The sequence below is a fragment of the Paramisgurnus dabryanus genome, chromosome 24 (assembly GCF_030506205.2).
Source record: "Paramisgurnus dabryanus chromosome 24, PD_genome_1.1, whole genome shotgun sequence".
Taxonomy (NCBI): domain Eukaryota; kingdom Metazoa; phylum Chordata; class Actinopteri; order Cypriniformes; family Cobitidae; genus Paramisgurnus; species Paramisgurnus dabryanus.
The window spans coordinates 24,900,047-24,924,867 of NC_133360.1; the positions used below are offsets into that span (position 1 = coordinate 24,900,047).

The following is a 24,821-nucleotide window of genomic DNA, read 5'->3' on the forward strand; positions in this document are numbered from 1 at the left end:
CATCACTACACTGCAAAAAAAAAATATTTTCAAGAAAAAAAATCTTAGTATTTTTGTCTTGTTTTCAGTAAAAATATCAAAAAAATCTTAAATTAAGATGCTTTTTCTTGATGAGCAAAACGACCCAAGAAAATAAGTCTAGTTTTTAGACCAAAAATATCAAATTTAAGTGATTTTGTGCATAAAACAAGCAAAAAAAATCTGCCAATGGGGTAAGCTAATTTTTCTTGAATTGTTCTTAAATTAAGTGTTTAAGAAAAATCTTCTAGATTTTTTTGGCTTGTTTAATGCACAAAATATCACTGATATTTTTTGTCTAAAAACTATACTTATTTTCTTGGGTCGTTTTGCTCATCAAGAAAAAGCATCTTAATTTATTTATTTATTTTTTAGATATTTTTACTACAAACAAGACAGAAATACTAAGACATTTTTTTCTAGAAAATAATTTTTGCAGTGAATTATAAAAAAAAAAACAGTGACTTATTTTTATTTGTATGTATAATTTTTTGTATTAACTCATTGTTGTTAAATTAAATTGCTTTGTATTATATATGTTATTAATTTTCATTTTTTTGTAAACATATCTGAAAGCATGCCTTAATTTTTAATGTTTTAATTTGAACTTTTATTTTGTATTCCTTGTACTCATCTTCGGACATAGAAGCATGTAAAATGCCTGTAGCTGTTAAAAACTAATACATACCTTACAAACGTTAAAAATCATAATAACATAAATGTAAAATTTAACTTTGAATACTTTCAGAATTTTTTAAAAACTACGTTCCCAGAATGCTCTGCTCTCCGTGACGTTTCAACATGGCGGCGCTCTGTAAGGTGGTGTACAACGTGAGAGTCAGATCGACTTTACTGCCAAAACCTTGCGTTTTAACTACACTCAAATCACTATGTAGCTCCAACGTGAGTGGAACTTCTGGAGAAGATACAGGCACGGATGATAAATCAGAGAGGGTAAAGGGCGGGTTTGCAACAGCGTACGATCAGCATTCAGACCTCCAGCAGAAGGGCGATCGGGACGCAGCAGTGCGATCGGTGAGATCCAAGGATGAAACTTCGTTTATATCGCTCTTAAGACATTCAGCGCTCATCCAAATGGGCCCAGCCAAAGACAAGATCGTCACTGGGAAAATCTTTCACATCGTCAATGACGATTTGTATATAGATTTTGGTGGGAAGTTCCACTGTGTGTGTAAGAGGCCCTCTGTGGACGGGCAGAGGTACCAGAGAGGCAGCAGGGTGAGGTTGAGGTTGGAGGATCTGGAGTTGACCTCACGGTTCCTGGGAGCGACCACGGACACGACGTTGCTGGAGGCGGACGCTACTTTACTCGGACTGTTGGAGAGCAGAGATGCCAAGGCGAAGGAGTAGTTGTCATGGAGACCACTGAGGTTGAACTGTGTGTGGATGGACTTTTGATTGCGTTGTGTAAGATATTAAATGAATAATTTCACCTTTTATCTGGATTCTTGATTATTTATGAACACATGAGGTGGCCAATAAGACAACTACATGTTACGGTTTATTATTTTTGTGTTGACTAAACTAAAGGCAAAACTGTGGTTGTCACTACCAGTGTGGTAACTGTGTATCTCACTGCAAAAATAATCAAATTTTTATTACAAATACCATTTATTAATACAATAAAAAAAATTGTGAGTATTTTGGGACTTATAACTTTAGGGTTCCCAATGCAATTGTCATTATCACCATTACAATTTTTTCTAAGAATGTTTTTTTCTTCAGGGCTATGGCATTTGTATATTAATTAAATATAGTTTACATAACAAGACAAATGACAAATAAGACAAATTCATTCTCAAATAATTTATTTTTGGTTTATATTAAGATGCACACATAAAGAAAAACATTCACAGAATTCCCTGAATATCCTACAATAGCTTAGTTAATGTTTTTAATAATAATTAATTTAACAGTTTCACAGTGATTAAATAACAAATCATAAGACAGACATGACATTCTGCATCTTAAATGACAATTCTTTAAAAGATCAAGGCCATATTGGTGCAAAATTCAAAGGCTAATAAGTTTAACTATCAAGTATATCACACTACATACTGTATGCAAGGTTAATGAATCTAAAGCCTGGTCTATAGTCTGTTTTTTGTTAGGTAAATATAGTAGAGATGCACAAATAGCCGATTATTCACACTGACATCGGCCAATTCTGATAGTTTGGTGGTTATATTAACTTGCAATAACTAAATTCAGATGATAAAAAATTCTGAATGTTATTCATTCATATAATGACCATTGAAACTAGTGATGTTTATTTCCATTTTCTATGCACAAATTCATTGCATTTTCCTGTTCTCTTTGATTGACAGACTATATCAGCCATATGTTTTAGCTGATAGTGTAAAAATAGCTTTTTTGCCGATAATTATTATTGGCTGATATATTGGTGATTCTCTAAAATTTAGGGTTAGTGGCATGCAGTTAAACATAAAGCGTTAATTTGCTTTGCGATATATATATATTCATTTTATAGTTATATTCATGTAGTGATCAGTTCTGTTGTTGTAATTGCATAATAAGGATGTCCTCAAAGCTACCAGTACACTGCAAAAAATGACTGACTTAGTATTTTTGTCTTGTTTTTTTTTAGTACAAATGAAAAAATACGCACTTTTTCCATACTGATCAGTATCATCCGATCTGATCCTACTATTTTTCTTGATCCATTTAGAATTGTGTGTGCGTTTACACACACACACACACACACACACACACACACACACACACACATATATATATATATATATATATATATGTATACGCACATATACACACACACAAAACAGGAGAATGTCATGTAAAGTATAAAAAACTTGAAAGATTTTTAACTTAATGAAAGTTAAAAGAATATAAGCAAGCGTTCTTAAATATCTTCATATATGCATTTGTTTTTCGCATAAAGCTGTTGAATATATTAGGAAGACTTGGAATATAGTGTATGAAAACGTTTATGGTGCTTTTATAATAGTCTGACTTTTCTATAGGCGGTTTCAGCAGTAACAACATAAACAAGCGGCTTTCGTGGTCAACACGGAACTTCCGGTAAACTCCGCTAAGAATAAATAACAACAAAGTACTTTAAATTAGGGATGCACCGATACCACTTTTTTGGAATACGAGTACGAGTACTTGCATTTCAGTAATTGCCGATACCGAGTACTTAATAAAAAAACATGATTTAAATTTACAGGTAACAGCTTTAGTCATATAATTTAACAAAAAAACAAAGGACTAGTTTTCCAGTTTGTTGTAAACTCTGCCTCTTTGGACAACACAAGAGGCATTAACCCCTTACACGCCACTCAAACATAGACATTTCTCAGACCGTGGTATCGATTCCAGGTATCGGGGGACTTTTAACGAGTACTTTAGAAAATGTGGTATCGAGGCCGATACCCCATACCAGTATCGGTATCGGTGCATCCCTACTTTAAATGTAGTTTATTTATATAACAAGCAAAATAAACACAAAGATTACTTAGGAAACCAAAACATTTGTTATTTTCGATGAGGTATTTGTTTAAGAGTTCAGTTTAGCATCTAGTCAAACCATTAAAAAAACTGAAACTGGAAGTAAAGTTCCAACCAGACAGTAATCGCGTCACCGCACGTGCGTCCGATGAAACCGTCTATTGCATGACAGTAACAACCACGAGTAATGCACAGTATCGGATATGGATCGGCCCGTTAGTCCAAAACCCGATCGAGCAAAAAAGGTCCAGATCGGCTCAATGCCCAATCCCAAGTCTAGGATCTAGGACCCCTAGTTCAAATATCTAAACATTTCAAATTTAAGATGCATTTTCTTAATGAGCTAAATGACCTAAGAAAATTAATGTAGTTTTTAGACAAAATAATTAAATAAAATGAAGTGAATTTGTATTTAACACATGCAAAAAAAAAAAAAAAACACTGGCAATGGGGTAAGCAAATTTTTCTTGATTTCTTTTTAAATTAAGTATTTAAGAAAAAAAAAATCTTACCCAATTGGCAGTGTTTTTTCTTGTTTTAAGTTTAAATTTACCGAGCCCCTAAGTAGACATTGGAGTAAAAAAATCTATAGTTTAGTTTCATGTGCTCACGTGAAACTTTCATGTGCAGATTTTTTTTATACGTTTAGTTTCGCGTGCTCACCGGAAGCTATTGCGCGAGCACGTGAAACTATTGCGTGCTCACCTGAAACTATTGCGCGCGCACGTGAAAGCGAAAGTTAAAACTAAACTTTAAAAAAAATCTGCACATGAAATTTTCACGTGAGCACATGAAACTAAACTTTATTTAATTTTTGCTCCATGTCCCCTTAGGGGCTCCGTACAAATTCACTTAAATTTTATGTTTTTTTTTTTTTTGTCTAAAAACTAGATACATTTTTTTAGATAATTTTTCTCATTAAGAAAATGCATCTTAATTTAAAAAAAAATGTAGATATTTGAACTAGGGGTGAGCCTGTCTGGACCTTTTTTGTCTAAAAACTAGACTTATTTTCATAATTTGTTTTTGGTCATCGGAAAATACATATTTGTACTGAAAACAAGACAAAAATACTAAGAAAGTAATTTTTTGCAGTGTATTGGTTAGGTTGGGTGTGTTTTTAAGGCAGTATGTTATGTATTGCTTTGGCATCCTTTGGTGTAATGGCTATAAAGCTGTAGTTGTGGTTGTGATTTTGGCCCTTCTTGTTTAGCATTAAATGATCTTCTCCACCAACATAATCTCATGGCAATCCATATGTATTTTACGAGGTGGCTATTTGTAGTAATTTGTACGACCATTTTTTGTATGATTTGCTTTTGCCCGTGACGTTGTTTGTAGGGGTATCATTATTGTTTTTAATAATCGTACATTTTTGTACGATTCACGTGTGAAAATACGTTTGAATTCCCGCGAGGTCTGGTTGTTTCCACACATCAACCACACATGGTCATGTACAGCCACTGTAAAGAAGAAAAAAGATGCATCACATCACAATAACAAACTTCAAATATTTAGTTTTAGACGGCAAACGTATCTAAACTTTTTTTTTAAGAAATGACAACTCACCTCACAGACATTGAGCTGTGCGACCCCTGTCCCTTCTCTATCCAGCTCTTTAAAAGCCTCTGTTGGATACATTCAATGAAAAATAGTTAGGGGAATGTTAGTAACTAGCATCGCTATTAAAGCCTGAGGATCATAATATGAATGTCTTACTAAACATCGCTTCCAGTTTGACCAGGCAACATACGAAGTTGTCAAAATCAATCATCTCTCCCTCTGAATATCGCGCCACCAGCATCTGATGCAGCTTGTTGTTGAGCTTAAACCCTGGAAACGAGAGAAATGGTTTGCACATACACACAGATCAAACATAACATTGAGATTTTGTTATTATTACCAGCCGCTTCTAAAGCCAGCCGCATCTCGTACGAGCTCATGGTGCCAGACTTATCCAGATCAAACTGTCTGTAAATTCCCTGCAACCAACACGTGTGTTAATAAGTTGATAGCACTACCCAGAATCCTCTGGTATCATTTAAGCCTCAGTAAACTGCTCACCAGCCACTTCCTGACTTTATTCCAAAGGATCTGAAACTCCACGAGTCCCAGCCGCGCGCTGCCATCTTTCTGTGTCACATCAGTTAAGCTTTTACGATATAAACTAGATTTTTAGAAAGTAAAAGTAAGTGGTGCAATGCAAGGCAGTTGGTAATGTGAACAATGTTAAGATGATGTAAGGATACATCCATCAGGTTGACCATACATCTGCACGACTCCATACCGAAGCCGTCTGTTTTAAGATCGCCGTCTGGAGAACACAAAACAGCAGGATATTTATATATAGACACGGATCGAATCTAAGTGAGCATGTGAAAATATCTAATGCTTACGTTTGCAGACCACTCGGTTCAAAATGGTTTGTAACTCATGAACGGATATCTCCATGTCCTGCATAAAAGAAAGATTAGATCAGGTTTGATCTAATGCACACTGTGATGCTTTATTATTAGCACCAAACCAATGTAGACAGATACACACCTCGCCGGAGAGCTGAGCGAACATTCGTTTAAAAGACTCATCAATGTCTGCTTCGGAAATCTCCTCCTAATCCACAAATTCAAATATGTACGTGTTAGACAGACATATGCAGAGTTTGTGGGGCCAGGGGGGGCACTGCCCCCCAAAACCAGAGCCACACTGCGAAAAATGATTTTCAAGAAAAAAAATTCTTAGTATTTTTCTCCTGTTTTCAGTAAAAATATCTAAAAATTCTTAAATTAAGATGCTTTTTCTTGAACATTTTTCTTAAACACTAAATTCAAGAAAAATTCAAGAAAATGTGCTTACTCCATTGGCAGATTTTTTTGCTTTTTTATGCACAAAAATCACTTTAATTTATATAAAATTTATATTTTTGATCTAAAAACTAGACTTATTTTCTTGGGTCATTTTGCTCATCAAGAAAAAGCATCTTAATTTAAGATTTTTTTGATATTTTTACTTAAAACAAGACAAAAAAACTATTTTTTTTTCTTGAAAACATTTTTTGCAGTGATTATGATTTTGTCTAATCTTATTTTATCTTATAATCATAATTATTTGTCTAATCTTAATATTTAAATTGGTAAACTGTGTAACGTAAGTAAATACTTTTAATTCTTTAAATCATATTTAAAAACCATGAAGCTCTTTTGCTAATTTCCAAGTATTGCAGTAAACTGCACAAAATGACTTTTCTTACTTAGTATTTTTGTCTTGTTTTCAGTAAAAATATCTAAAAATTCTTAAATTAAGATGTATTTTCTTTATGATCAAAATGACCTTAGAAAATAAGTCTAGTTTTTAGGCAAAAAATATAAAATTTATGCTAATAAGTGCTTAAAACAAGCCAAAATAATTGCCAATGGAATAAGAAACATTTTCTGAAATTAAGTGTTTATGAAAAAAGTAAAAGAAAAAAAGTTAAAGAAAAAGTAAAAAAAAAAGAAAATACATCTTAATTTAAGAATTTTTAGATATTTTTACTGAAAACAAAACAAAAATACTAAGTAATAAAATAATTTTTTGCAGTGCACCCAACTCGAAACTCAGCCTATGTAGATAGATAGATGTGTACATAAACTCCTTACTTCATCTTCCAGGTTAAATGAAATTTCATCATCCATCTCTCTAAAATAAAAAACAAAAGCAAAGTATGAATTAGTTTTTGTCTATACAAAGTAACCGTTCTGCACAAACTATAGTCCTTATTGGAAAGTGCTATAAATATTTTGTTTTTGTATTAGTTCTACTATTGGTTAATTTGGGGTGTGTAATCTGCGTGACTCACTGTGTTTCAGTGGCTTTCTCCGTGAAAACTCGGAGAACAAAGTCGGCCTCTTTGCTGGGCTCAAAGGTGGACGGGACGATGAGGTACTCGCCCGGAGGCAACTTCAGTCTTGCGCTGACCTCACGCAGGTTTATGAAACTCTGTGAACGTCCGCATGAGGACTGGCGCAGGAAAAATTCCTTCTTGAGGTGAACGCTCTGAGCGCCTTGATACTAAAAAACAAATACAGTGAACTTAGAGTTTGTTATATTGCAGTGTGTATATTTTAAACAAGGCAAAAAATGACTTTCTTACTTAGTATTTTTGTTTTGTTTTAAGTACAAATATCTATACATATTTAATTCAAGATGCATTTTCTTAATGATCAAAATTACCTAAAAAAAGTTTTTAGACAAAAAATATCAAATTTAACTGAATTTTTGCATAAAACAAGAAAAAAATCTGCCAATGGGGAAAGCATAAAAACTTTTTTCTTAAACACTTTTTTTGCTTGTTTTATTTACAAATTCACTTAAATTTGATATTTTTGTTCTAAAAGCTTATTTATTTATTTTTAGGTCATTTTGCTCATTAAGAAAATGCATCTTGATTAAAAAATGTATAGATATTTGTACTTAAAACATGACAAAAATACTAATTAAAGGAGACATATCATGCTAAATCCACTTTCTTGGCTCTTAAATGCATTTTGTTGTATATTTGTAGTGTTTATAAGTACATAAAAGTTGAAATTAGTCTCTTCAGGTGCTTTGTTGATATCTTTATATTCTGTTTTGGTCATATTTTCCAACCGGTTCTGATTTTTCTATTATCTATTACGTTTTTTGAACAATTACGTCACAGTATTTGCAGCGGAACTGCTAAATAAGGACATCGACTTCCAGCCCAACACTACGAGCAATCCGCCATTTTATATTTCTCGCTGCGATATTGTAGTCCAAGCTCAAGGATGCAGAAGTTACGAGAGCGTAAGAAATGTACTCACATCTGTGGGTAAAGTCATTTTTGTGTGCCCGAGGCACTTTAAGGATAACTACTTCACCAATCTCCACCAGTATAAAGAAGGATTTGCCGATAGACTTCGTCTGATTGAGGGGTCAATTACTTCTTTCTTTGGAGACGACGAGCAGAGCACTTCGGTAAGCAGTTTATAACTTAAAGTAAAAAAGTAAAGTACACGGTGGTCATGGTTTAGCAGTGCTGTTTCTCACTCCGAAGGCTGCAGCCTGCGGAGATCGCTTTTGGGCATCAAGCCTGGTTTAAGTTAACTGAGCATCACATTTGCAAGTCATGAGCATATTACAACAACTTACGATTAACTAAGAATAATAGTAAACTTTATAATTGTTAATATTCTGAAATAAGACCGTCTTGATGACGTATGCAGCCTAGATATGCGACCTCCGGAGGCTGCAGCCTCACACCATTGCGATACCTCCATATGAAGACGTTGTTCTGCAGGTTCGTCGTCTTCATTTTCCTCTCAGTCCGTTTCCGACTCTGCCGCGAACATATAAGGCTGGGTGGACAAGTCTTCCGTTGTTGACATTTTGTGAATAACGAGTAAATAAAAAGTTTCTGTGCAGCTAGATAATCGTATCTCTGCTATAAAACTACAAAAATGTCCGAACGGGGTGGAGTTTAACCGAGTGTCACCTCTGCAACCTGGAGTGGGGGCAGGGTATGACGTGCATTTAAAAAGACAGTACCAAAACGAGTTGCTCTCAGATGCACATCAGAAAAGGGGTAGAAAGGGGGCCTGTGGGGCTATAATAATGAGGAATTCAGACCCAAGCTTTGCAGTTTCGCTTTACATAGACCACAAATAGATGATTTATATGTAAAAAGGACAGATTTAAAAGCATGATATGTCTGCTTTAAGAAAGTCATTTTGAGACACTGCAAAAAATGATTTTCAAGAAAAAAAATGTCTTAGTATTTTTGTCTTGTTTTCAGTAAAAATATCTAAAAATTCTTAAATTAAGATACTTTTTCTTGATGAGCAAAACGACTCAAGAAAATAAGTCTAGTTTTTAGACCAAAAATATCAAATTTAAGTGATTTTGTGCATAAAACAAGCAAAAAAATCTGCCAATGGGGTAAGCAAATTTTTCTTGAATTTTTCTTGAATTTAGTGTTTAAGAAAAATGTTCAAGATTTTTTTGAAAAAGCATCTTAATTTAAGAATTTTTAGATATTTAACTAAAAACAAGACAAAAATACTAAGACATTTTTTTCTTGAAAATTTTTTTTTTGCAGTGTGGATAAGCTGGTGGCATAAGAGTATATTTATACGACACAAAAAAGTTCCTTACCTCTTCCGGGACCTACAGAAAAGAAATGTAAAAAAAAATCACAAATTTAGTACAAATAATAATATTTAACAAAGCAATATGTGACATCTGTGACTTTATCCTCTGACCTTATATAAAGCGAAGCCGATGGTGTGCATGTCCTGTCCCTGTTTGCGATAACGCCGTCTGTCCTTCTGCATCAGTGCCACCAGAAAGCTGCATGCAACCTCTTCATCCTCAGGATCATCATCTTCCTCAAGGAGGGTGATTTTATACTGCGGGTTTATCCAGAATGTATCTGTCATGAAATACAAACAGAGTTAGCAATACTTCAGGTTTGGGATAAGATTAGGTTTATTATGTACAGTATTCTTACTGGGGTGGTTCCTGCAGCCGCCTGCCGTACTCCCTTTTCTCCAACTTCCGGTAAACTTAATCGTGTTCCAAAAACTCTGAGCATCTTCGCTCAGAGCGTCCGCTGTCAGGTTACAGATTTCAAGCCGAGAAAACTGACGCTTGAACTCCTGAAAAGACATCCTGCACACAAAAGCGAAGATTTTATGTGAATAGATACAGTAAAGAAAGTCTACACAGCAAATCAGATGGTGGAGATTTACCAGAACTCGCCATCCTCCATGTGGTTGTTCATTTCTTCTCTATCAGCAGAGTCAATCCCGTTCCACTCTGATGAACTATTTAAAGCAAAATAAAGTATTTTATTTATAAATATTTTATTCATATTTAATGCTGATAAGTTAATTAACTCATTCCCCACCAGCATTGTTTTTAAAAATTGAAAAACTGAAATAAAATAGCAATATTAGGCAAAAATAAACAGGAAAATTACAAAAAATTAAACTAAACATTAAAACCAAAAATATAAAAAGAAATGATAATTTTAAATATTAATAAAATAATATAAAACAAAAATAATACGTATGTTGATATTCTATCACTATAACCTGACTGGCACTGAATTGAACACTACGTAATTTGGATTTTGTTCATTCTGACTTACTTGTCACTCCAAGCTCCTGTCCATTCGACTTGACCCCAAGGGTTCCGGATACGGATCAGCCTCTCTTTGTTACCGCGGTAATTTACCTAAGAGGCAATAAAACACTATTTCTACTCCAAATAGTGAATGTTCAACACGTACAAATGCATATTAAATAAACATTAATTTAATTAATAAATGTTTAAAAGTGACAAAACTCGGTCCTGACCTCTCTGAGACCCGTGACAGAATACGCATGTCCCTTCACCAGCTTCTTAAAAGTCACAGCCTCCATGTCCAAAGCATTGGTGATCTAATAAACACACACACAATCAAATTATCCAATAAAATAAACCAGACAGCAAATGGTCCTCGAAGTCCATGCATGCATGTCGGCACACATATACTGATAAAATGTATCACTTCAATTTATTGCAAGTCCTTTGGATGAAAGCAACGTAGTGTTGGGTCTCCGGGCTTGAGGGTGACGTTGTGAGACTTACATCAATAGAGCATCCCAACAGGGAACCTCTTTCCAAAGCTTTGCCGATGATGCGGTGCAAATCTTTGGGAGCACTACGCAGCTCGTACATCTCGGCAACTCCGCCCGTGAAGTCCTCGAAGCCTTCCGTGGTGGAACCGCCGGACAGAGCTTCGTACGAACCGTTCAGCCTATCAAAACAAACAGAAATACACCAACTCAACCTGTCATAATACTCATATCTAAAAAAGAAAAGAGATAAAAGGAGAGTCTCACTTTGCATAAGCCTTCTCCAGTAGGGCGCTCCAGAATTCGTTTCCCTCTGCCGAGTGAACAAACAGCAGCTTTCCTTCCTTTGTAGGCAAGCGGTCATCGATCACAACGTCCATCCATTCGCCAAACTGCCAGAACTGTGCAACAAGCCAAGCGTGCATTTAGTCAAATCTGTATACTTTATATGAACTTTGCAGAAGTAAGTCAATGTGTGTTACCTGGAAGTGAAAGATGCCTGCGTAGTCATCTGTAAAGTTTTGCCCGTGAGGTACAACCCGGTGTAGCAGCCTGTCATTTAGGGTCAGGGATGCTATGGCAGCCAGTAGCCAACAGTCACCTGTCCAGAAATATAACTTGAATATAATGTATGTACATAACATTTATTTGGTTTTATTTGGTTTTAAACACCAAACGCTGTAGATTAGCTGCTAAAGCATTGTGTTAGCAGCCCAAAGATCATGACTTCGATCCCCTGGAACACACATACTGATAAAATGTATACCTTGAATGCACTTTGGATAAAAGCATCGCCCAAATGCATAAATGTCACTATCACAAAAGTTAAGAGGCAATATGTCAACAAGAGATAAATGATAAGTTGAATTTAGTGTTGTCATGAGTGCATGCCCAAGTGCTTAGAGTCGAATCTAGAGACCAAAATAACAAACATCCACAACACTACAGCATTGTAGTTTTGGACCTTAACTCATTCCCCGCCAGCCATTTTTTTGAAAAGTTGCCCGCCACCATTTTTTGTGATTTTCAAAAATGCCTTCCAGGAAATTTTTCTTCTGAAAATATATAAACATACAAATATATCAAATGAAAGAACAAACCCTCTGCTTTCAAACAAACAATAAACAAACAAACAAAATGGGAAAAACATTTCCTATCTATATTTTTTCTCTGCTTATAAACTCTTTAATATGGGCATTTTTCTTAAAAAATATTCTTTTAGCAAAAATCTAAAATAATTGCATTTTTGTGAAGGAATTTTGTTAGAGATCAGATTCAGAACGATTATCAAAACATACACAGAGTTTAAAATGAATAAATAACGTATTGGCTTCAGTTTTTTCATAAATTGGGTATGTGCACCATCTACTGGATTATTGCAGTATTGCAGATTAACATAAAAATTCTTCAGAAACACTTTTTAACAATTTTTACAATTGTTTTGTACAAATCGTTATTATTTAAGTTATAATATATAGTTATTTTGCACCTATAGTGGTGCAAAAATTCTGTATCTTTCATTTAAAGGACCCATAGCATGAACATGTTAGCATTGCCACTTTGTAGGTGTGAGCAAAAATGTGTCGTTTTGTGTGTGTCTTTTAAATGCAAATGAGCACTCTACAGAGACTGCAGTATGTCATTTTGTTGAGCAAGTACGATCAAAATTAGACAAGGGAGGGATTGTGCGTGCAGTGTTTCTTGATTTGCACAAGGCATTAAATCACAATACTTTATTATCTAAATTAACACATTTTAACTTTTCTTTGCAAACTATGAAATGGATTGAGTCTTACCTTAGATCAAAAAAACAATTCACTCGGATTAACACACACATATCCTCAACCAGATACTGCTCAACAGGGGTACCTCAGGGGTCCATATTAGGACCCCTACTTTTCAGTTTGTATTTAAATGACCTTCCTGCTGTTTGTCCTTAAGCATTTATTCAAATGTATGCAGATGACACTGTGATTTATGTACACGACAAAACAAATGAACAGGCATCACAAAAATTATCTGCTGTCATGATCAAAATTTCGGACTGGTTAAACCAGTGTTCTTTATCACTAAATGTTAACAAAACTGCCTGTATGTATTTTAAGATTAGGAAGATTGATGAGATTTTACCAGATATATTTGTAAATGATAACAAATTACAAATTGTGTCTGATTTAAATATCTTGGAGTCATATTAGACACTCATTTAACATTTGAAAAACATGTAAAAAGAATAGTCTCTACAGTTACACCCCAGCTTAGATATTTTTTATTTATAAGGAATCAACTTTCAACAGACGCTGCAAAAACCTATCTGATTTACCTCATGGTCACAAGCAGGAAAATCTACCCTTAGATAGTTTATATAAACGTGCTATAAAAGTGTTTGATAAGAAACCTGTTAGATATCATCACTGTCTTGTTATTCAGATGCATAACTTATTTACTTTTAGCATTTTTGTTATATTGTACAAATGCATTTTAATGTACAAAATTGTAAATAATTTTGCACCTCCACCATTAAAGAAATTTATTTCATTACGCACCAATAATATAAGACAGACAAGAGCATCGTTGAGAGGCGATTGTGAGGCGCATTTTGTAAAAATAATTTACCAACTGACATTAGACAATGCACTACATTTGTGCAGTTTAAATCACATCTGAAAGGTTGGTTGAAGGCATGTCAGGCTTGTGATCATTAATTATATAATGTAGTGAACATGTTTTTATATTTCTCTGTATATATTACTGTTTAAATTGTTTTTTATTTTTACTGTGTTTAAATTGTATTGTATTTTATTGATGAATTGGTGTACTCCTGCCCAAGGACAGCAGATGAAATTTAGCTTTGTAGCTAATTCTGAGGTAGTATCATTACTGTCCATTGTCCATGTCAAATAAAGAACTAAATAAATAAATAAAAATAATTTTAAACTTCATTTAAGTTTTGAAAATCAGTCTAAATCTGATCTCTAACAAAATTCCTTCACAAAAATGCATTTATTTTTTTAAGCCCATATTTTATAAACAGAAAAAAAACTAGGATGAAATTTTTTTTCTGTTTTGTTTGTTTGTTTGAAATCAGCGGGTCTGTTCTTTAATTTGATATATTTGTATGTTTATATATTTATAGAAGAACATTTTCCTGGAAGGCATTTTGTGAAACTTTTGTTAAAATCACAAAAATGCTGGCGGGCAACTTAAAAAAAAAAGGCTGGCAGGGAATGAGAAATTTCCTTGTATTTTATATTTTTGTTCTTAAAACTAGACATATTTTTTCTTAGGCCATTTTGCTCATCAACAAAATACATCTTAATTTAAGAATTTGTAGATATTTGTACACAAAATAAGACAAAAATACTAAGTAGGAAAGTCATTTTTGCTATGTTTGCGCTGCAAAAAAATGATTTTCAAGAAAAAATTTTAGTATTTTTGTCTTGTTTTCAGTAAAAATATCAATTAATTCTTAAACACTAAATTCAAGAAAAAAATCAAGAATAATTTGCTTACCCCATCGGTTTTTTTTTCTTGTTTTATGCACAAAATCACTTAAATTTGATACTTTTGTTCTAAAAACTACAAGAAAAAGCATCTTAATTTAAGAATTTTTAGATATTTTTACTGAAAACAAGACAAAAATACTAAGAATTGTTTTCTTGAGAATCATTTTTTGCAGTGTAGAGTTATTTTCTTGGGTCGTTTTGCTCATCAAGAAAAAGCATCTTAATTTTAGAATTTTTACATATTTTTACTGAAAACAAGACAAAAATACTAAGTAAAAAAGTAATTTTTTGCAGTATACTTTTTGAAAAGATACTGCCACAGTGACAACTTTCAGATATTTTCATCACAAGTTGAACAGTTTTGTAAGGTGAGGTACCACACTGAGGCAGCAGGGGGAGACCTTCACCCACCACCATAGAAGGGAGGGGAATATGTAAGGTATAGGTGTGTAAATTAAGATAAGAGTACTTAATCATTGTACATTTTCTCATGATAAATCATCTTTTATCTCAAACAGCGTTCTTTTCAAATCACAAATCTGTTTGTTGGCTGCGTTGGGTTGAACCACGCCATTAGTAACTGTGTGTTAACTAAAGAGTTAAAAGTCGCTCTAGGTGGGATGAGGAAGCTCAACTCAATGTTTGCTGTACAAACTCATTTTGTTTGAGGGTGATGACTGTAGACCCACCCGCACAAACACACACAACCATACTGTGGCAAGCGGCCAGCAATCCCAGGATTCTCTAATGTTAGACTGCATCTGTGCCATTGTGAGTCATGGCTCAGGCATCGCGTAAACCACTCCCCAGCAGTCAGGAAATACACACATTCAAATCAAACCCACAACACACACTTCCTCTGAGAAAAAAAAAACACTGTATACAATCACAGTGGTGTAATGAAAGAGATTCACTTAAAATCCATTATTAGCGGTCAAATCGTTTATAAAATCAAGAATCTAGCTACATTTGTTTGATTTAACATTAGTAATAGTTTTTGTTTTTATTATTATGTTTAGAAAAACTGCTAATGACTACTAATGATCACAATGTGAGTCTTGGTAACAACTGTACATATATAGATTTGAATAACAAAAATAGTACATAGGAATAAATGGGTGAACTACACTTGTGACCGCTTGATATATAAATGTGCACCTTGTTTGATAAAATAATGTTTTTAAAGGATTAGTCCATAAAAAAAAAAAAATCCAGATATTTACTCACCACCATGTCATCCAAAATGTTGATGTCTTTCTTTGTTCAGTCGAGAATAATTTCTTTTTTTAGGAAAACCTCACGTAATACGTCATCAAGTCAAGAGGTCACGGAGGATGTTTGCGAAACTACGCCCCAGTGTTTACAAGTGTGGAGAAAGAGGACCATTCTGACGTTGTTGTATGTGGAATGATACTAATTAATTTCTTTGTGTCAGTTTATTGTTTAAAATGGTCCGCTAATGTGCATTTCATATATGTAACACGTGACCTTTCTATGTCATTACGAAATTACTTGAGGTCGCACTGGGGCATCACAGGACCGGAGATACCCTTACGAAAAAGAAGTTTATTCAAGTGTGCTATAAGTATACTTCTTTTAAACTTAAAATAAAAAAGTATACTTTCAGTTTACTTTTTATGTACCTCTCTAAAATGTACCTTAGGTACTTCTCAGAAATATACTTAAATTGTACTAAAGTATACTTGACCTATACTGACCGAAATGTCTAAGTATATTTGGCCTATACTTGTTTACTGACATATACTTAAAAGTATTAAGTAAAAATGCAACAACGAAAGCTACATCAAGAAAGCTGCAAAAAGCCATATGAATAGCCCTGGTAAAAAATAAATATACTTTATTGTATTTCAAGTATATTTAACTTAGCATGTACCAACTTTTAATATATTGAAAGTATGCTTACAACATATTTGCTTACAATTAAACTTTTAATATATTTCAAAATAATTATAATTTAATATATTTTCTAAAAGTATACTTTAAAAAAATATACTTGGAGTTAAAGTTCTGTGCAATTTTTAAAGTATACTAATTTGAACTTATTTTAAAGTTTATTTTAGGTATACTTTATCTGTTAAAGTTATCATTATAATAATGCACTGACAGCATATTTATAAAATACATTATTTAGCATCCTTTAGAAACAGTATATTTTAAGTAAATTTTGAAAGTATATGTAGTGTACAGTACAAATGTGTATTATCTTCATGGAGAATCTTTAGTGTTAGTAAACTACTGTAGTAGTTTATTAATTTGGTGCTGCAGGTATACTTGCAAGTATTCTTTTACTATACTTTAAGTTAACTAGTAGTTTACTACTCAACTTTACTTTAAGTGAACTTAACATCATACTATATATATATATATATATATATATATATATATATATATATATATATATATATATATATATATATATATATATATATATATATATATATATATATATATATATATATATATATATATATATATATATATATATATATATATATATATATATGCACTTAAAGTACAATAAATTGTTCCTGTGTATTAATTTTTATACCTGACATATACCTTAATTGTACTTTCAATTTGAAGCTAAATCTTTCGTATGCTCAGTGAGATAATCAAACAATAAAAAAAGAAAAAAAAATATATATATAATGGGACACTACAGTGGACACTGTAGAAATTGTGAGTAAAAAAAGGAATGGAATAATTTGCAAATCTCATAAATTTATATTTTATTCACAATAGAATATAGACTATCTCTGCCCATCTTGACTTCTGAGAGGCACTGCCACACTTTTTATACCCAATCATGTTGCCAATTAAGTTGCAAATTGGTCCTTTAGTTGTTCCTTATGTACATTTAACTTTTATACTCTTATTGCTACCTGTCCCAACTTTTTTTGGAATGTGTAGCTCTAATAAAATCCAAATTGAGCCAATATTTGGAATGACATTTCAAAATGTCTCACTTCAACATTTGATATGTTATCTATATTCTATTGTGAATAAAATATACGTTTATGAGATTTGTAAATTATTCCATTCCTTTTTTACTCACAATTTCTACAGTGTCCCAACTTTTTCTGATTTGAGGTTGTATATATATCTATATATATGGCTGAACCCCCTGAATATTAACTTTCGTTCTGGACTCCATTTCCCATAATCCCGCATGCCTGGACTGATTAATCTGCACCTGAAACTCATTGGACAGCCTATATAAACTCTCTGGAAACATTCAGTCAGTGCAAAGTCTTGATTTGTACCAGCTGTCATTGCTGAGTGGTTTGCCTGCCTGCTTATCTATCTGTATTTATTGATCTTTATTTGTTTTACCCGGTTTATGAGTATGTTGCCTGCCCTGACCCTTTTGCCTGTTTCACGACTACGAGATTTGCCTGCCTTACATTGCTGTGTTTGCTGTTGTTTGACCTTGCCTGTTGGAATATGAGTGTGTTTAATAAAAACCTGCAGATGGATCCTCAGTGTCAAAGTGCTTTGTTACACAAGCAGTATACAATAAGTTACATACTAGTTTACTAAGAGTACACTAACAGAACACTTCTGCATGTACACTTGAAGTATATGACTAATAAACTACTAGTTAACTAAAAGTATATTAAAAGAACACTTGGAAGTATACCTGCAACACATAATAAGTAACCTACTAGTTAACTAAGAGTACACTAACAGAACACTTGCATGTACACTTTCAGTATATGACTAGTAAACTACTAGTTAACTAAAAGTATATTAAAAGAACACTTGGAAGTATACCTGCAGCACACAATAAGTAACTTCTAGTTTACTATGAGTGCACTAACAGAATATTTGCATGTACACTTGAAGTATAAGTCTAGAAAACTACTAGTATACTCATGAGTTCACTTGCATTACAAATGAAGAACTAATTGTGCACTAGTTTTACACTTAAAGTTGACTACTCTTACACTTATAGTACACTTAGAAGTATACTTTTATATACTAAAAGTGGGCCAATTTAGTCCCAAGCGGTATTCAAGCAGTACACTTACAAGTATACTACTAGAACATAAATGTTAGTACACTTACTACATAAAGTATACTTAAAACTATACTCCAACATTACTTAAGTATACTTAATAAAATTAACTTGAAGTGTACTTCTTTTTCGTAAGGGTAGACAATAAATTGTGGTTTAAAAGTGTATTTTTTTATTTTTCTTGGCAAATTTGACAATCGTTTCACTAGATAAGACCCTTATGCCTCGTTTGGGATCGTTTAGAGTCCTTTGAAACTGCAATTTTAAACTGCATTAAAACTCTTCAGTGTTGGGGTCCATTACAGTCCATTAAAATGAGAAAAATCCTGGAATATTTTCCTCAAAAAACGTAATTTCTTCTGGACTGAACAAAGAAAGACATCAACATTTTGGATGACATGGTGGTGATTAAATTATCTGGAAGTTTTTTTTTTTAGAAAATTGACTAATCCTTTAATGAACAGCTATATCTTTATATTTTTTACAACGCATACGGCCTTAAACCAGCATTACAATAATACATAGTAAGCAGTAAAGTAACCTGCAATTTCATGTTTCAAACAGAGATGGCGATAGAGAGCCAACAGTTACGACTGCAGCTTTTACGATATAACATTACATTGAAAAATTTATTTAGGGGACGCTTACAAAACAACGTTTTAAATTGGTAAACCATTTCATTTGTGTGGTTTGGCTGTTCGTTTACACGACAACAGCGTTTTGGGACAATGCAAACAATGCAAACAGATTCCAAAGTGCAAGTTTTTGATAACAAGACCTTGTTGTCTATGTGTACACTACGTAAACGTGAATCAGTGATAAAGATGATGTCGTCCAAATGTGTTAATTCAATCTATGGGTAATCTATTGGACTACAACAAACACACAGATTTTAGGCAACAGTTTACTTCCTGGGATTGGTGATGTAGACAAGACCGACATTATCATAATTCCTCCCGCTTCGGACTCACAGCCTGTACGTTAATTCCTGTCAGCATTGCATTGTGACCAAATCTTTCAAACATGGTAAGGAGCATCACATTTCCTGCTGACGTCAGATGTATTCAGGCCAATCACAACGTACAGATTAGCTGGCCAATTCAAATCCGTGTGTTTGAGGAAGAGAGTGAAATCTGGAGCTACAAAAATGTACGGTATGCGGAAAATAATGTGTTTTTTGACCCATAAACCACACGAACACTTTGTATTATACTAAATACACAAAATACATTTTTTTTAGCAATGAAATAGGTGCTCTTAAACACTCCTCTAACAAAGTTTACAAACTTTTAGGCTCTTTGTAGTTCAGGGTCACTTAAATAATCCTACATTGTCATCCATCTAAACCAATTCTTGATTGTTTGTTTTCATCGCTCTGTAGGATAATGCGTATGTGCAAAGGTGCAGTGTTTCTTTACAAGGTAACATCGCCATCTACTGGCCTGGCATATGTAATACAGCTTATTATTTAGTCATCTTTGCAGATTAGTGTAAATGCAGTTTAATATTGTCGCATATATATAAACATTTTAAACAAAAACTACATTGCTGTAGTGGAAACAAAGCCGTAAATACTTTGTGTTAAGGCATGCATGCCAAACCTCGTTTTTTAAAGGGGTGTACGTACAAATGTTACTGAAATGCCTGCTTCAAGTGTAGTCACATCCCAAGACCCCCAACATTACAACCAGTAGCAATACTGCTAGATAAACTGTTTTGCTTTGTATTAATCTATCATACAAACTGCAGAAAGAGAGTGACTAAACTGACTGAAATTCCACACAATAACTTGTGCAAGCATGCACAAAAATACACACCCAGACTGCTACAGTACCTGCACATACTCACCTAAAGCCCCCTGGCAAATATCTGTCCGTGTGGCCCCGCCCACAATAAACTGAGGGTTGTTTGACAGCTCCTGCAAAAACACAAGTATATACAATAGAGCAACATCAAAGGACCACTTAAAGATTAAAAGTCTTGACCAAAGTGTGTCAAAGTGTGCCACTTTGTCTCTGTCACCACGAGTTACACAATAAAGCATTTAAAGGGGCTTGTCTAAATTTTGTGTGTGAACACAGACAGGTATAAGGTAATGAATATTGTAAAACGTTTTTTTAAATGTTTTTAAAATATTGTTTTCAATTGAGTTGTCAAGATTTGACATTTCCGAAGTTTCTCAGATATAATTATGCTTTAAAGGTGCCAAAGAATGCATTGGAAAAAGGGTTAAATTGTTCTTTGATATCTACATTAAAGTTATGTGGCTTTATTAAGTGCAAAACATATCTAAAGACGATTTTAAATGTCCATTTAATACCCCAGGATTTGCCTTTAGAATGAAATGGTCTATTATTACCTTATTTGGAAGGGTCATGAATAATAATGTTGAGCTCTGCTCTGATTGGTTGTTTCACAGAGCAGTTCAGTTAAGTAGCTCTGTGTGTGTGTAAACAGATCTTATGTTTGAGTCTGTATCAGACTAAGATACAGAATTTGAGCAATAATCAATTGTTTGGAGATTGTGAATGGACGTTTCGAGTGTAAAAATATCGAAAAATTCTTAAATTAAGATGCTTTTTCTTGATGAGCAAAACGACCCAAGAAAATAAGTCTAGTTTTTAAACCAAAAAATATCAAATTTAAGCGATTTTGTGCATAAAACAAGCAAAAAAATCTGCCAATGGGGTAAGCAAATTTTTCTTGAATTTAGTGTTTAAGAAAAATTTCAAGATTTTTTTTTGCTTGTTTTATGCACAAAATCACTTAAATTGTATATTTTTTATCTAAAAACTAAACTTATTTTCTTATGTCATTTTGCTCATCAAAAAATACATCTTGATTTAAGTAATTTTAGATATTTGTACTAAAAGCAAGATAAAAATACTACGAAAAAAAGTAAAAAAAAATATTTTTCCCACACATTTGTAGATTGTTTACAACAGCTCATAAATCATCCCTTACACTAAACATTGCCCAATATGCTTTATAAAACAATAAAAAAGAAGGCAGGTCTATATTTGATCAAACATTTATCGTAATTCATGACATGTTGATGAAGAGTACACTCACATTGGGCCTCATCCACTTCACACCGCGTGTTTTGGAGGAGTTTGGGGCAAGCTCTTTAAATCCCAATGACTGGGCTATGGCGGGGAAACAGGGGTCTTCAAACATTTTCCCACTCTCCACACATTCTCTCTTCAGTTCATCATAATCTTGGTTCAGGAACTTGAGTGCTTTCTCATTGGTACCCATCCCTTCTGCCAGCAGACGCTCCTTCTGAATACGCGACGACACCCCGCCAAACGAATACATGCTGTAGCCCACCATAAACAGACAGTAGTTATTTTAACAGATACTGTACCAAGGTGACTGACTTATTCGACAGAATCAAACAAAAGTGTTGAGTAATGTTAAAGGACTGTTCCAGGTTCAATACGACTTTAGCGCAATGGCACAATGGAAGTCTATGGGCCGACTCGGTACTGTACCATGCTCAGTATTAAAATACAATCTTACATTTTTAAAATGCTAGGTTATTTTCAACCCATGGTTGTGTTTAAAAAGGACAAACCCAATCTCTGTGCTCGTGTATCGTGGTAGCGGTAATGGGTTCAAACCCAGGGGACACACAAACTAATAAAAACATTATGTATACTTAGTAATGCACTGTAAGCTGCTTAGGATAAAATGCAAAAAGGCAAATATAAATTAAGCTATACTAGGTTGTTTTAATCTCAAATTCCGGTTTGTTTTGATCAATGGTTGGGTGAAATATGGACATTTTCCAAGGGTAATTTAACCCAACGGTTTGTCCCTTTTTGACCTGAAACCCATTGGGTTTTTGGGGTGTGTCCTTAAAAATGCAAATGAGCTGATCTCTGCACTAAATGGCAGTGCCGTTGTTGGATAATGCAGATTAAGGGGCGGTATTATCCCCTTCTGACATCACAAGGGGAGCCAAATTTCAATTACATATTTTTTCACAGGCTTGCAGAGAATGGTTTACCAAAATTAAATTACTGGGTTGATCTTTTTCACATTTTCTAGGTTGATAGAAGCACTGGGGACCCAATTATAGCACTTAAATAAATTATATATATATATATATATATATATATATATATATATATATATATATATATATATATTGCTATTTTCTTTGTTTTTTAACTGAGAGATGCATCTAAACACATTCTGTGCCAATTGAAAGCATATCAAACAGGATCATAATGTTGATAATGCTTAACTTATATTGAACCTGGACCTTTCCTTCAAAGTGCCTTCACCCAAAACACAATAATGGCTCATGGGTTGCGTTTGGCAGAAATCAAACTAACAATCTGCTAAAAAGCAAAACATCATATGCACACACTAAAAGCTAGCATATAAATATCATCAATCATTTCACATTGCTAATTCAACAGCTTTCAGGGTTTTCTGCAAAGTGGTGCTGCTAAAAGGCCAGACTGCATTGCCGTTATTAGCCCATAAAAGCCAGCAGCGTTTAGCCAACACTTAGTCTAGCATGCTAAGAGAAATGCCTTCTAAACCAGACACTCGATTAGTACTCGGTAGAGAGTGGTTGGTTTAGTAATGGCTAATTTCCTGTTGTCTTGTAATGTAGTTACCGATCAGGTCTGCGGGGATAACAATGGCCTGGCTTTCGGTTGAAGCCATTTCTCTGAGCTTTAGATGAAGAACATCAGCTGTGCATTATTTAGCTATGCATGATAACATTGCAAGCTTTATATTCTTTATTACATTTTAAACTACAGCATTTGAAACAAGTATGTACCTTAACTCCTTGTGAGGGCTGCAAGCTTGGGGGAAAAAAGTTTATTCATAAACATAGTATTGAAAATGAGTCAACAAATGTAAATTGATTTATACTCAATATATGCTGCATGGTACATTGATGACATCAGATGGCAATACCATGGTATTTTGATATATATTTCAAGGTATGGAAGGATATGCACATTATTGTGTAATGATATTTGTTCACAGTATCTATTTATCCATCAATCCATTTATAAATAAAATATGTAATGTGATGTAATGATGCATCTTAACTTAATCTTTTAAACATTTCCCTTATACTGTACTGCAGTGGTAGTTCCTCAAACTAAAGTATTACAACATAACAGTTAAATAACTAGTATGCAGTTTGTCTGAGGGCAATGGGGCAGATCCTGTGGCATGTAAATACAGCATACTGATACTAAATGTCAGCTGACTTACTGATGTAAAGTCAATAGGACAGACTGGGCATCAGCACTCCAGTGTTTGTTTTAGGTTGATGAATGAATACGCCCTTAAAAACAAGGCCTACATTACCACTAATGCATTCTTTATATATTGCTATTATACATGTTTTTAATATTAAATACATTCACACACATATACAGAGTTAAATAAATGACATTTGTGTGAAATATTATGCAAGTAAGAAAATAAAAACATTAGCATTAAAAATAAAAACATTGACGTTGTAAACATTTCGGTTATTTTGAGGCTATGCTTGTGCGATTTTTATAAATAGTATTTAAAAAAACCTAGGGTAATACTAGGGTAAGGTTACACACCCTACAAGCATGAATAATTAATAAGTAACTTTAATATAAATTATGACCGCTATGTAGTATAGCGTTTTAAATGTTATGGTTCGTAATGTTTACGGTCTTCAAAACTTTCAGAAATTAAAGCTATTGGGAAATTATAACAGTTTCATCACTTGCTAGAAATACAGGACAGATGTTTTACCATAAATATACGCAGATACACATCGTAAAAAAAAAGATAGTTTAGCAAAACTTACCACTGCTTAACTGTATCTATGGTTACCAGGCCCCCGCGTGCGTTTTAAAATAGCGTAAAAGTGCCAGAATGATGAAGAGAGTAAATCAGAACAGATGATATACACAACAATCAGGGTACCGCAGTGTCCGGCCACGCCCATGAGGCAGGGCTGCCGAATGATTGACAGCTGATACGCCAAATCAACACCGTCTCACAGAAGGCTTGTTCGACTTCATGCGGCGCTGCAAGAACCGAGAGCCGGATGACGTCAAAGTACCGCGAGAACGAAATCATACGAAGTGTAACTCTCGCGACACTTTAACATCA

General features: G+C 33.7%; 2 protein-coding genes across 6 annotated transcripts; one reads left to right on the top strand and one right to left on the bottom strand.

The window, feature by feature from the left end:
* Positions 1-781: 781 nt before the first annotated feature.
* Positions 782-1,476, top strand: mrps28 (mitochondrial ribosomal protein S28). Its single transcript, XM_065259608.2, has one exon. The coding sequence runs from the start codon at positions 820-822 to the stop codon at positions 1,387-1,389; it is 570 nt and encodes a 189-aa protein (XP_065115680.1). The 5' UTR covers positions 782-819; the 3' UTR covers positions 1,390-1,476.
* A 2,930-nt stretch (positions 1,477-4,406) lies between these two features.
* capn1b (calpain 1, (mu/I) large subunit b) lies at positions 4,407-24,739 on the bottom strand. Of its 5 annotated transcripts, XM_065259603.2 has the most exons (24): positions 24,514-24,739; positions 23,937-24,009; positions 23,491-23,515; positions 21,762-22,008; positions 20,538-20,607; positions 11,627-11,745; positions 11,412-11,545; positions 11,158-11,326; positions 10,884-10,967; positions 10,676-10,761; positions 10,275-10,349; positions 10,034-10,194; positions 9,786-9,955; positions 9,679-9,690; positions 7,364-7,575; positions 7,164-7,203; positions 6,073-6,138; positions 5,925-5,982; positions 5,778-5,842; positions 5,593-5,661; positions 5,432-5,510; positions 5,248-5,361; positions 5,098-5,156; positions 4,407-4,991 (listed from the first exon to the last, which is right to left on the bottom strand). In XM_065259603.2, exons 4-24 carry the CDS (start codon positions 22,005-22,007, stop codon positions 4,965-4,967), a joined length of 2,115 nt encoding a protein of 704 aa, XP_065115675.1. In that variant the 5' UTR covers position 22,008; positions 23,491-23,515; positions 23,937-24,009; positions 24,514-24,739; the 3' UTR covers positions 4,407-4,964. The 5 variants fall into 5 exon arrangements, with proteins under 5 accessions (XP_065115675.1, XP_065115674.1, XP_073669572.1 ...); XM_065259602.2 differs by lacking the exon at positions 23,937-24,009; XM_073813471.1 differs by lacking the exon at positions 24,514-24,739 and having other exon boundaries at positions 23,937-24,180.
* Between the last annotated feature and the right edge of the window lie 82 nt (positions 24,740-24,821).

Bases quoted from the DNA above. Each gene is read 5' to 3' on its own strand.
- mrps28 (XM_065259608.2), top strand. From the start codon at position 820: ATGGCGGCGCTCTGTAAGGTGGTGTACAACGTGAGAGTCAGATCGACT.
- capn1b (XM_065259601.2), bottom strand. From the start codon at position 22,022: ATGGTGGGCTACAGCATGTATTCGTTTGGCGGGGTGTCGTCGCGTATT. The intron at 11,746-20,537 runs GTGAGTATGTGC...ATTTCTGGACAG, and splicing joins TATTTGCCAGGGGGCTTTAG to GTGACTGTTGGCTACTGGCT. The intron at 5,157-5,247 runs GTAAGACATTCA...TGTATCCAACAG, and splicing joins CAAACTGGAAGCGATGTTTA to AGGCTTTTAAAGAGCTGGAT.